This window comes from Gambusia affinis, linkage group LG14 (genome assembly GCF_019740435.1).
Source record: "Gambusia affinis linkage group LG14, SWU_Gaff_1.0, whole genome shotgun sequence".
NCBI classification, from domain to species: domain Eukaryota; kingdom Metazoa; phylum Chordata; class Actinopteri; order Cyprinodontiformes; family Poeciliidae; genus Gambusia; species Gambusia affinis.
In genome coordinates, this window is record NC_057881.1 from 11,645,195 (window position 1) to 11,659,804 (window position 14,610).

General features: G+C 37.0%; 1 protein-coding gene across 1 annotated transcript in view; it reads left to right on the forward strand.

The window, feature by feature from the left end:
• Positions 1-14,610, forward strand: part of LOC122844081 (CUB and sushi domain-containing protein 3-like) — a 475,440-nt gene that overhangs the window by 324,069 nt on the left and 136,761 nt on the right. Inside the window, exon 13 of the mRNA XM_044139260.1 lies at positions 6,406-6,527. Coding sequence (XP_043995195.1) covers positions 6,406-6,527 — 122 coding nt within the window. The remainder of the gene's footprint in view (positions 1-6,405; positions 6,528-14,610) is intronic.

Genomic DNA, 14,610 nt, shown 5'->3' on the forward strand with positions numbered 1-14,610 from the left:
AATCATTTGAAACTTAATTGAAGGTCAGGTGTGAACTCTTTGTTCTTGCTGCTGTAGAAGAAGTGCTAATATTTTAACAGATTTTCTGATCACACATTGCAGTAAAATCAGGTATGATGCACTTATTTTGCAGATTAACATGTTCCTGACATGTTTTTAGTTAATTTCTATGTATTTTTAAACATTTAATGAGGATATGTTTTTTTCAATCGGCTTAAACTTTGGCAAATGTGCATATATTGTATGCCATCACTGAATTTCTAGAAAAGAACTAAATAAAATATATCTTAATACGGGTTAAAACTCACTGAACAAGCATACTTACACTTGAAAAAAAAGGTCTAATTATATTATATGCAAATGTATTTTAAGGATTCCATCTTTACTGATATTGTATTTGTAGGACTCTAACACTTCTGAAAATGTGAACTGATGAGTGTATTGTCAAAAAAAAAAATGTTTTATTAATTTTTTGACAGATATTCCAAACGTGTGGAATATCTGGAATATCTTCCCTGTAATTCTCTAGAATTAGTAATATTTTTTAAACTTTTAACCAAGGTGGTGCAATTTAAATGGACAAAATGTTGACTGAAAAGCAGGGCCAAAAAGATACATTCTTCTCAATCTGCAAAAACACAAGCAATTTGTTGTACTCAATCTATTTTGGCAGCATTGTATTTATTTTAAGCAGATTGGATCTAAAACAAAATTACCTTGTTTGTCATTTTGTTTATTGACAAATAACGTTTACACAGACAGGAGTGTGTGTAGACTCTTATTTTTCCATGTCACCAGATGCTGCTTATGAATTTTTCTTGAAACAGCGTGAGAAGAGAAGCCATCAGACAGATGGCTTATCTTCTGACTTTGCTAAGATACCAGAATTTTAAGGGCCTTCAATGAGTTCAGCAGGTTATAAAGTCAACATTTTTATTCCTAAGTATGAAAACATGTTTTTCTAAGTACTCATTTCTGTTTTACAGAGTTAAATAAAACTGGAATGAGAGTAAGGCTGTTTCTAGCTGCTCTCTGCTTAAATTTGACCTTTATTTCCAATGAACCAACAAGGAAACTCATGAATAACATTGACAGAGAGGCAATCTGTAAGAACACGGCAAGCTTTCTTAAAGGGACACCTCTGTCAAAACACTTTTATATTGCTAAGCATGTCTTTTGGAACACTAACAAGAAAATAAAGTGATTTTTTTTTTTTTTTTTTTTTTTTTTTTAAAAAGGAGTCGTTAATTTCAGGGCATGAAGGGAAAGAAAAAGAAACTTGTTAAAAAAAAAGATGGCTTGGAGTGGTAATCACTTTATGAGGTACAATATGAAATTGTAAAAAAAAAAACATGTAACAAAACAACAAAAGCAGCAATCAAATTGCAATGTTCCCAGTTTTTGCTCCTTTAAGACTTTACGAGAGAGAGCGAAGGCAGAGACAGAGACTGAGAGAGGGGCTCCATGTGGCACCTTGATTAATGGACAGATGGTAAGGCCACTGAGCCAACTCTTTCTCTCTGTCTGTGTCTGTGTGTGTGAACTCCAGGGGAGTTCAGTTGATGTGCTGAATCTACTGACTCAAACAAGGTCTATATGTCAGCCACTTTTACACGCACACACATACATGTTGATTTCTGAGTACGCAGAGAAAGACAAAAGGGAAAAGTAAAGAGTTCGGCCACTTTACAATAACTTTGGTAAATGACTGTGCATGTGTTTGTGTGTGGGTGTGTATAGGTGTGTGCCCATTAAAGCTCCAACGAGTACGGGTGCTTCTGGAATGCTCTGTGCCACCTTAATGATGTCATCAATCATTTGCTGTGCCCATTGGTCAATCTATCTGCTACTGTAGGAAGTTTGTTAAAGGAGCCAGAGTGAACATCCTGCCCAAAGTTTTGATCCCAGGAATATGGCTCTATCGATCTAAGATTAAACTTTTACCAAAGAGTGTATAGTTCAGAGTACGTTAATGAACTGAGAGTGATTACAAAACTGTGAAAAGGTTTTGAACTACATCGATATCTTTATACTTTACTTCTTCAAGCCTTCAGAATGTCTTTCAATGTTATTAGACAATACCTGCAATTAATTTTTTGTGCAAATATTCTATCCAGTATTCATAGCTAATTATGATCCACAATATTACCCAAATTGAAATTTATCTGTTTTGTTTAAAATGGTCTTGTGATTAATGATTTTTGTTCAATGAGATAATTCTGTGAAGCCGTGAATATTTAATAATCGCGCCTTTGAAACGACCTGAAAATAAATTACCCAAACGACTTATTATAATTCAACCACACACGTGATTGATGCAAGTAATTTTTTTAATCTTACTTGATTGAGGAGTAGCTATGGTAGAGATTTCACTAAGATAGTAGAGTGAATACAGCCCTTAAAGGCTCACTTGGCTCACTCCACACATACACATAGGGACTGACCCAGGAGGGAGATCCCAATCCAGTTGAGCATATTTGGGATATGCTGGACAAACAAGAAGGACCCATGGAGATCTCACCTTGCAATGGAGTGGACTTTAAAAAAATCCTAAGCTAACATGTTGGGGCATGATACAATAGCATAACTTTGATCATCTAGTTTAGTCCATGCCTCACCCAATTTGATTTGGCAGTACAAAAGTGATCAAGACAATGTAAGGCAGTTGGCCAATTAATTAATTAGTTTCTAATTAATTCAAAATTCCATGATCCAGACAGAAAAATATGCATAAAAAATGATTTTCAACTTGATGAATTTCTATGCTATTATGCCAAACCAAAGACTTCATCTGCACTGTGAGCATGTAGAAAAATCATCCGTATGATTACATTTTATTTTATTTTGTCTTTGATTTTCCTCCCTTTTTCAGTCTGTTTTAGTGGAATGCAGGGTCAGAGAGATTATCTACGTCACGTAAGGGTTAACCGTTCTTTGTATGCTTCGGTAGCTCTCGCAGTATGGATGATTGAAGCTGAGCCTCTACTGCAGAGACGATTCAATAACCACAAAGGCCATCCTGCTGAGGAGGCAGCAAAGTCACAGTATAGACCTTTAAATGTAAGGCAGCTTAGACAGGTAAAAAGAATCGTCGGTTGAAACACAGTGGCTGGGTGCTATTAAAAATTAAAAACCTTCCCAGAGTTGTGTTTTTAGTGTTTATGGGGGCACGTTAGTAATGCTATCAAGTCATAAAACAAAACTTTGGAGAAAAATGAGCAAGGGCATTTGAGCTACATTATGGGAGACTTTGGCACAGCAATCCTTACTTGAAACCTCATTTAATTTTGGTTCACTTCCAAACTGTTTATGTGGGTCACTAACTTGTGTGAGTTAAAGTCAGGTGAAAAGGAGAGTCATGGGGATTTTCCTTTTAGTTTAAGAAAATGAAGTGTGGGACTTTAGTCATCATTGTGGGCTCATTGGTCTTGTCTATAATATACCTGTCAAAAGTATGCATTTAATCTTAACAGTGTGCTTTTGGCAAAAGATAGATCTTATAAAAAATCTTAATTTCATCTGTAATAAATCAACTCTTTGAAAGTCATGTTGCTCTTGTTGCTTCAAACCCATAAAACACTGTGCCAGTTTCAGATAATAAAGAGAAGGAAAGAAAAAGAATAAATCAAAGTTAGATCTTTCTATTTTCCTTCTCCGGGCAAAAAGCACTTCTGTTTTATCTAAGCCCACAGTGTCTCTAAGACATAGAAATGGACGTATCCTTTGGCATTGGTGTATTTGACACAGTGGGCAAAAGCAGCTTGTTAAATATTCCTACTGTCCCTTTTTAATGAGCAGCAATGTTCGCATAAAGAGGCAGGAAAGTCTAATTTGGCTCCACATGAAACCACTGTTTTCCTGTCAATTGGTTTCCACCAACTAACTGGACTGCAAGTCCTATTTTGGGGCTGTTTTTGCTTAACTCCCAAAGAGGCCCAATCTCTGGGAAGGAATCTTGGGAAAAGTTTTCACTGAAAACAACAACAAAATAAACTAAAGGTTTTTACATGTGATTGGAAGGAACCCCATCGATGATTAAAAACTTTTATTTTGTTTTTAGAAAACTTTTTTTTCCACTTTTAATAACAAATTATCTTTCAGCTCTTTTAAAGTTGATACTTTGGTGCCATTTACTGTGTTTTTTAAATATTACTGTTTTTGATTGTGATCCAACCTATAAGCCACCTTTTCTGAAGATGGAGAAGTCTAAATTAATTGGTCTAACTTGGTCTAAAACTAATAATTTGCTAAAAGGATAGAACCTGAACTTATGACAGGATATCCAAAAGGTTTCACTTAGGCCATAAAGTTTAAACACTTTGGTACCAAATACTGAGAACTTGTGATGTCAAAGAATTTAATAAATAAATCTTTTACATCTATTCTCTCACTGACGTAGCATTTATCAAATAGAAATAATCTTTGGTAATTCTGACTGATATAAAACAAAAGTTTGGTCTGATTAATTGTCTGATGGTAAAAAAAAAAGTTTATATGTACACTTCCAGCTTAAACTTAATGTCTTTTGACAGTAAAGACAGTCATTGAAATATGCTAAATACTTTAACGGCCGCAAAAAATAGAAAAATTAAATGGGATTCAAATGCTGAATAAATTGATGTTGTTTTAATATATATTATAGGATGTTATCCTCTCTGGTAATTCTGGTGATAACTCTCTCTGCAGTGTCGCTGCAGCAAAATAGTGCCCATTTTATTGTTGGCACGGTGATGGGTCGGCCATTTGTTCAGGATACGCTGATTGAGCTGTCAAAGCGCACGCATACTTACAAAGGCACACAAAGTTTCTGGAGGCACACAGATGAATCATTTACCTTGTCTAACTCAAGCATGCGCATGCACAATTTATCACCATGGTATCTCCTAGAGTATAAATCGCAATCAGCCGAAGACGAGGGAAGGTCAGTCAAAGTTGCAACGAGAATTATAGAAACAAGACTCAGCTGGGGCGCAGTCAGGGAATCCAAGTATCAAGTATCACTTGCAAGTGATATCAGTTTTTCTCTAAAGGGACTTGTGCTTGTTTTGACACTCTCATGCAGCGCCTCTCGGACACACTCCATTACACACACAATGAAAAAACATTCTTGCAAACAAACTGCAGTATGACTCTTTCATTCCCCTCCTTCCCTCCACTGACCACTAAGTAAAAGTGGCAGCATAGAGAGAGATCATGGGAGAGAAAGTCCATAAAAGTCTGTATTTTGGTGGATTTGAAGTGGTTTGAGAGAACAGTTGAAATTTGTCGTTGTTTAATACTTACATTTCTTAAATGGGGTCACATACGTTTTCATGGCACTGAAAGCCTATTAAGTTTATTGTTCAGGGATATTTTTTTGACTCTGTTCATGTTTGTACTAAATGTTTTTGAAGTAGTGTGCAACAGATAATGTTGTTTGGTGTGTCTCTCTCTGTGTGTGTATGGTGACTGTATGTATTCTTATGAACTGCTGCTGAACAAACTCATTAAAGAGCAAACTCTGCTTCAAACCAACCAGAAAATTACCTCCCGAGTCTAACAGGACGACCCAAGGACAGACAAGCAGCTTCTCTGTCACATCCAGTCAGAGAACAAAGCCTAATGAAGGCTTAGTTGGCTTATCGAACGCCAAGCATGTGTCGTTTTAAACACCCCACTGAATGTAAAACTAAGTGTCGCTGTTTGAGGGTTTACAACTTTAAAGCTTGGCATTTCAAATACAATTTTACACATCTGTAGAAAATCACGATTTAACTAACATACAGGAAATATTTGTTCATTTTGATGCCATTGTTGGTCTCTCAAAGTGGTTTTGTCTTTAAACTTACAGTTTGTGTTTAGACATACAACACAGTAAGTGAACACACTTACATTCCTGCTCTGAAATTGTTTACTTTAAATAGATGTTTGGAATAAATAGCTGGTAAGTGTCTTTATCAGTCAACAGCAGAACTCCAGTTAATCCTGTGGTATTTCACACCCAGTAGCTTCCAATTAAGTAATGTTATCCAGGGAGATGCTGCTGACAGTATCAATAACATCTATGTGACCTTCTGTTCCTCTTTCTGTTCCTCTCCCTACTTCAGTCTTATCTTCTTTTTTCTCTTCACTTCCTGAGCTCACACGCTCATTCCTTCCAGCTCTCAGCTGCATTGATGTCATTTTTAATTGTTCATCACTGAACTTCTGCTTTGACCCTCAAACGATGCGAATTGGCTTTCTGTTTTTCACTGTGAGAGACTCGGGTTAAGCGTTACCTAAATGTGTTAATTAGAAAGGTAATTGAGAATGCATGGTATTGTGGTGACTCTGTTCAATAGCTTTTTGCTAATGTCTCAGCTAAATCTACTGTTCTCACCGATGACAAGATCAATAAGTCCTTTTTTTTCCCTTTTCTTTTTATAGCAAAGACGTGTGGCAGTAATCTTCAGGGGCCATCAGGGACCTTTACATCTCCCAACTTTCCAATTCAATATGAGAGCAATGCCCAGTGTGTGTGGATAATTACAGCGTCAAATCCAAATAAGGTAAGAACGCCATTATTTGTTTTGACTTAGTATATGAAGCAATAATAATTTAGTTCAGCTTTAGCTGAACACTTGGGCAAAATATGCCCAAGTGCTCCTTGGGCATATTTCTTGTTATTTTTAAGGTGAACTTGACCAGAAAGTTTGATGGTCCTTCTACGTATGTATTTGAACTCGAGCTTGCCTTTTCATGTAGTTCCGGTTTTTCCAGTAATTGTGGGATTCTTTTTTTTGCTTGGTAAACCATCTAACTCTGGGGAATAAAATGAAGATTTAAAGAAAGCAGGGTGAGCATTTGTATAAATAAGGTGTTATAATGCATTTTTTACATGTGATGATTGGTTAAACACTAAACATGTCATGATCCTTACTGTATAATTTGACCCACTTCTTTCCAAAATTATTTAGGTCAACTAAAACAATTCCAAAGTTTTCTTGAGTGTCTATCTGGAACATTTTTGAAGATGGCACTACAGTCATTTATGCTAGCTGTGGGTTAAAGATAATATCTGGCACCAAAATTAGGTCTTCATGCCTACTGGCAAATATAGTGGGAGTCATACTAGAGAAATATTAAGTTGCTTGAGGACCAATGACTGATCAAGATTGGAACCTCCATAAAATTTAGTGAGGGGTGGGTTCAATTTTAAGCATGTTTCTTAGGGCTAAGTAGGCTAGGCCTTTAATAACTACCAAAAACATGATGCATTAAATTTAGTTTTAACTGAAATAAAAATCTGATCTTTTACAAATTAAATTTTTTTACTAAAGGGATTTAGGATCAGCAAATGCACAAAAGATATTGGTTTCTAATTCGGTGAGATCATTTAATCCCCACAAAGAAGCAGGGATGGGTTGAAAGCCAGATAGATATCTGCCATTGGCCTTTTTCCTCTCTCTCAGGAGATATCTGATTGGTATTCTGAGGCACATCCTTGTTTGACTCTGGCTCCCTTTGGCGACTGCACTGTCGTCAAGGGCAACACCTGCATCAGCATGATGGAGCTGTACTTACACATTCGCGCAAACACTCAAAACAGTGCTGTATATGAGGGAGTAGAAATACATCTGCTTTCTTTCACTCTCACAACAAATTTTTAGGGACTTTGCGTTTTACCAAAAAAGCTTCTCTTCTCTACTTCTTCCTCCCCTCCAAAACTCCCACACACAGCGCTCTCTGTGACTGCCCAAGGCCTCTGGTTTATGGCCTACAGCAATACATTCTCTCTTGAAGGCTATGCTGCGTATGTGACTGCTGAAGGCTACGTTACTAATGCCCTCCGCACTGTTTGTGGCGTGTATGCGTGTATGTGTACGTGTTTGCACCTTACATACATACATAAAATTAATGTATATGTGTTTTAAATGGCAGTGGACATAATGACATAAAATGAAGACCAAATATCTTCAGTTACATCAGTGCATTATATTCTACTTTACCCACACAACCGTATCAAGCACTGGTATGTGACATACTGTATCATCTCCACGTCATCCGCACCACTGAGTCCTATGCATGGCTTTTCTCACACATCATGTAGACAGCATGTCATGTGCCGTACTGAATCATGCCCCATATGGAGTAAAGTTCGTCTTGAATGTCATTTCTTCAAAGCAAAAGTTTATAGGGGTCATCAAGTGTATGGTGGATAACACCTGTAACACAAACTACACACAAGAAATAAAAAGCTTTCACTAATTAGAAACATTGCAACTATTGTGTACTAAACCAAAGTGCTTTGTAATAGGATCTTTTAGAGAGCTAGAATGCTTTTAGTTTTTTCTCTCATTGTTTTTGGACTGCAGCTACTACTGACTTAAGTACCAGCAACCCCGTTGTTATTACTTTGTTCAACCCTCTTTTGCCAGTAGGATAGCAATTATAGTCTTTTCTCGACGTTTTCCTGGATAGGCCCTCTTCCCTGCTGCGTATCCTCTTAGATCACAATATACATTTAAGAAGTTCCTTCGTAAAACTTTCTGGCGAACTTACATAAGAAAACAACCATCCAACTGATTAGCATTTCATTTAGGTTGTGATTAATTTCTAGGATTTCTTTCTTTCCAGGATTTTAAAATTTGTTTAGTGTTGCAGCAAGACTTCAAACTAGGTTTGGACATGGAATGAAAGATTCAAGATTTGGGTTCGTCCCAGTGAAGCTATAAGATCTGACTTGGGGAGAAAGAGTTGAGACTTGATTTATAAATGCCCCGCTAGAGCCAAGTCAAAATTTGGAATTACCCCAGTAAGACCTGAGACATAAAAGGAAGAGTTGCCCTGCACTTCCTCCTTAAAAGTTCACTTGCTCTTTTTAGACTTTAACCCATCATTTGGAATTTAAAAGTGATGTGAACATCTTTATTTAACAAGGAAAAGTAATTAGTAATATATTTCACAAAAATTAATCCTACTCCTGAGGTGAAAGATAAAACCCCATTCAGGTAATGAGAAAAGTATTGATCATTCACAGTTGCTCTTTCTATTTTTTGTCTTAGAAAATAAAAACATTATTACGCCCATTTATAACAGAAAGAACAATAGTTGTGGCTTTTGCTACAATTGAGACTGAGATGGTTTTAGTGTGTATGACAACATATTTACTCATGTATTAAAATTCGATCACAGCTCAAATGTTTGCGCAGAACAGAAAGTTGCTAGCTACGGAACCCAACAGGAGACAGAGGCATGATGTTGTGGTGCAAAAAATAATTTAGTTTTTAACAAGCCAGGCTCACATCGAGCAGGTGGCAGAAGACAAATACGCAGTAGGAAACTGGCAGGTAAACAACAGGTAAAAGACAAGGGACACCTGCCAAAACTGAATAGGAGTGGGGACTATCTGGCATACTTGCATTAAAAATCTGTTCTCAATTAGAACAGTAATGAAAGAATGAGGAGCGGCTTAGCAGACTGGATGGTGGTCACTTGATGTTCAGGAGGTGAGGGGAAGCCAACCAGATAAAAGTCTGAGGCTGATGAGAGGAGGACAGGGTTTTGTGCAAGTGGGATACTTATAGTACGAAGAAATCTCAACTGATCATGTATCCAAAAGTAACTGCATCAAAAAAAATTTTTTATGGCAAATGCATCCCTCTATTTTGTCTCACTCTCCTTCTCTTTCATTATACGTTTTTCATTATCCTCTTTTTCAACATGCACAGCCCTCCTCCCTCTACACTCCCAGAGGCTCTGTCCTTAGAATTACCCAGATTCTTCATTAAAGAGCTCAGGCTGAAACTATTAAATTACTATAAAGAAAGACAGAATGCAGGCAGGAGTCAGGGTGCGAGTAGAGGGTGAAATCTGTTTTTTGCCATTTTATGGGTACATCTCTGCCTATTGCACCTATTTGCACACGTCTCAGTGTCTGCTTTATATCCTAAAGATAAAAAGATGCAAAGTTTGGGAGCACATCCTTTCTTCTATATGTCTTGGTAGCCTTATTTCTTCTTTTCCTCTGCTTCTCTGTCGATCTATCCCTCGACTCCTTCCTTTGCAGGTTAGGTGTTAATGGAGTTCTATAGCTCTGTGATGTTATTGCTTCATTTAGTTTTGGCAGAATGAGCCTTTAGAGCCAATTCATTCTGTCCTGTTCTCGTTTAACCTTGGGGATAGTAGGACAGGGTGACCATTACTTGAATTTTCTTTTCCTTTCTGTTCTTCTCTTTTTCTTTTGTTTCTGTCTTCTGGTTGCTTCTCGTAATGAATTCCACTACTTTCCCTTTGATTTTATGTCTTAGTTTGCTTCCTCCAAATCATTTTTGAAACATACGTGGTTTAATGTGTTAACAAAAGGCCTTACTGACACACAAGTTCTAGAAGAAGCATTTTGCATTAGTATTCATGTATGTGCTGACTAGTACACAGTCATCCTGATCTATGTAGTGGTGTGTTTTGAAAAAGGTGATTTGGCTAGCTGCCCAGGGTTTCTTTTGGTGATGGAGATGCACCATAGTTACAAAAAAAAAGGAAAAAGGGAAGGTTGAAAATTCTTTCCTTTGGACCCCAGCCAAATCTTTTATTGCTTACTTGCATACTGAGTCAATGAGGATTTGGCACCCTTGTGTGCGTGAAGTGTAAACTTTGAAAGAAAATGTGACTATGCATTGAGCATGGCTACTAAAGTTTGGCACTAAATTAGGTGCCAAACGCTATTTCACAAGACTCATCTGAAATAAAATCAGAATAAACTTTTGAGTAAGTATTAGAAAAATTACTTGCTTAACACATTTTTTAACAAAAAAATTCACAAGTGTACATACATTTCCCTAGAATTTGATCAAATTGGAGCACAGTGACTTGTCTAGTAGCACAGGTCCACGATGTGCAGAGGCCATATACTCATGCAGTTGTTGAGGCCTCTATGTATATTACTTCTCAAGCCGGGACCTTCTAGCTGAATCATTAACCTTTTTAGGTCTATGAAATCAAATTCCTGCTATGATTATTTTCTTTAGATGTTATTCAACAGCGTTTCAGGCGCCACATTAATACATTTGCTATTAGTCAAATGTATTAATCCCATAGTTGCATAGCAACTGTGTCCAGTAGTGCCTTTTACCTCTGCGTCCTGCTCAGAGTTGCTATCTAGAACGAAGGAACCTGGTAGATTCAACTCCGTAAAATAGAAGCAGCAGACGAAGCATGAAGCAGCGGTGGGTGTTAGCCATCAGTCTTCATCGCCTAAAGCCCAAGTCTCCTCACAATGACACATCTTGGCCAAAACACGATCAGTGGGAGCAGGGAGTTTGCTGTAAAGCTGTCACAGATGAACAGTTGTTCGACCATCCCTGACGATGTCCACTTTACATCACTGGCTCTTTGAGTCAGCAGACATTTTATACATTCCTATGGTAACAGTAATATTCAAGAAATCCCCACATTTTTTAAAGGTATGAGCAAGGAGGAGCCTCACTCGCCTCATTTTCTGCACGACATCCAAAGTAAGTGCTTTATCACACAGAAACTGATTGGCTTAGAGCCATACATGAATAGCAAGATAGAATACAGCAGCCAATTAGGAAGAGAGATAGCAAGGGGGTATTAGCAAGGTAGAATATGACACAAACATAAAAAAAAATCAAACTGAGAAATGGGTGCATAAACACCAGCCAATTAGGACAGCGCAGACATATGAAGTATTCATTTTTACCTACCACACAAGAAGAAAAAGAAAGTTGACTTCAGTGCAGCATTTTCAGACAACTGTATATGCACGCAAGGATTGTGTGAAAAGTAGTTAAACCCTAGCTGAGTTTAATGCTCTGTGAAAAGTGTCAGTGAGGCATAATTATGCAATGTAAAGGATGCACACAAGGAGAAAACGTAACAGACTCTACTTAATCTTCATTCAGTATGTGTGGACAAATAGTGCTGTAAATTACGGCGCCTTGGAAATATAGTCACTTTCACAAATTATTTACGCTACAGCCACAAATATTGGTGTATTTTATGTGGTAGACCTACACAAAATGGTACATAGTTACAACGTCATAATTATGAATAAGAAGAATGTATGTTTTTTTCTTTTTAGGATAAAAAAATCTAATAAATATTTCCACTTGCATGATCAACTTTTCTTTGACATCCCTAAAATATGTTGTATTTTTAGCATTAAACAGCTTTTCTGTGAGAGTTCTTAAAGTTTGGCAGAGAACCTATGAATGCAAAACTCACTGCAAAGGCCAAAGAAAAAGAAATACAGATGAAGAATGAAGCTGTGGACAGACTTAACGCACCTATAAACGATGAGTCTCTAGAAGAGTCGTGTTTAATCAATGACCTAAAAAGGGAAGGAGTATGAGATAATTGTAAACTTACTGAGACATGATCATGCACCTTACTATTCAATCTAGATTAAGAGAAGCAGCCAAAATATCCATGGTAACTGGGAAAGTTGCAGAGATCCACAACACAACTACAGCACAGCACAATCCAGCAATTTCACTTTCATGGACTAGGGTAAGAAAACAAAATCATAAGATTCCACATTTTGTGTTTGTCACAGGCCTTGTAAAGGATAAAGCGCATATGCAGAAATGGGGGGTTCTCGTCAGATAAGACCAAAAGAGAAATCTTAGCCTTAAATGTAAAACACCAAAGCAGTGGCAGACTGCTGGAATACTTCTTTTAGGTATGATGGGGAAATTGGTCAGAGTAAATGGGAATAGAGATGAGGCCACATGCAGGCCAATCATGGAAGGAAAACTGTTTGAGGGTGCCATTGAGTTGAGGCAGACGTGAAGGTTTACCTTTCAGCAGAACAATGACCCAAAACAGTGAGACTTTATTTGACTATTACATAACATTTAAAAACAATGCATTGGCATTAAAGGCTGAAATGCAACAAAATGTGAAAATGTTTGAGGTATGAATACCATTGACGGGGACCTTGTTGTATGTTTATTATACAGATTTGTTTGTAATCACGAAGTCTGTTTCACTCTACTTTTCACTGCCCTTAATTAATTTCTCTCTCCTTTTTGGTAATAAAAGCACAAACTGTGTCAAGTTTGGGGCACTTCACATTAAGGGTTAGACAACAATGTGAAAACAATCCCCTGCGGTTTCCTTTTACTGAGCTCTTGCTGATTTAATAAAGTGTTGCTTAATGGATCTTAGAAGATTTCTGTTGGGTTTACTGTGTGAGTAATTTATAAGAAAGTTGTTTAAGTAGTATTAATGAGAAGGGATTGAGAAACAAAGTCTTTCCTTTTTAAAATTCTTTATTTGGAGCAGTAAAACTACATCTACAGATTTGCAGAACAGTCTGAGCTACTTAACTAAAGAAATGCATAAATGCATAAAAATCACATTACTTTGTAGCTTTTTGAACCGCTCTTTGATCTAGCTTACTCTGAATGGTGACGTAGAAGTTTAATCCTAGTCTGATTTATTTGTTTATAAATCACTGGTCTATACAAAACCAATTGTATAACACCCAGCTATGCACAGGTTTCAGCCATCTGGCCCTAAACTCTCACTCACAGATCCCTACAAATATTTGAAACCTCCAAAACTGAATCCCGCCTCAGTGAATACTGTCTCACATAGCCAGGGACTGAAAGTGTGTGAGCTACGAGAGAAAAAATTAAGACATTTAAATAAAGACATTTAAACATGTTTGCAGAAGACCATGTAAACAAGTTAAATGCCTTCTTAGGAACAATTATATGGTTTGACAAATCATTATCTGGCCTCAGTGACAAGACGTATGGAAACATCAGGGACCCACTGTTCTAAGAACTAAGAACTCTGAATCCTTCAACCTTGACTGAAATCAATAGGTAGATGGTCAAAACCTGGACATAGTGGGGCGTTCCAACAGGACAAAAATTTCAAATGCACATCAAACTGATTCTGGTATGTATAAAACATAGTTACTACTGTATAGCCTCAACCTCAACTCCCTTGGAAAATTTGTGGGGTGTACTTAAAGGTTAGGTTGTGTTCAGAAATCCAACCGTTTGAAGTGGTGCAGTGGTTAGAATTGGTGCCTCGTATACAGAGGCTTAGACTTCGACTCAGCCGTTCTGAGTTCGACTCCTCTTCTTGGTTCCTTTGCTGCATGGCTTTTCTCACCTTCTCTCTTCCTCGTTCCTGTCAAACTAATAAGTTACCTTTATTACCACAAATGCTGCAAAGAAAGAAAAAAAAAGAAATCCAATAGTTTTAAATGAGCTGCACCAATTTTTACAAGAACCATTGTGAAATGTCCTCCTAAACATCCACCAGACACATTTTTGTGCCCGTGATCAAAGTGAAGAACATTTATATAAATATTTTTTAAAGGTTTACGCATATAGATGTGTAAGCCTCCATAATGTTGACAAAATTTGAACTTCAATTTGTGCACTTCTATTTTTTTTTTAAGTCACTGAAGTAGAAAACGTGTCAGTTCAAATGCATTACTGAAAGTCAAAAATTCATTTAATTTTCATATCCATGTTGATTGGATGTAAACTCAAACTAACATGACACAATTCAAAAGAATTTACAGAAATAACTTTCTGTTCAAGACTCAGTGATTTTTCACATATCACTGTAGATGATTGCAACCCTTATAGCCGTCGTAACTGAAAG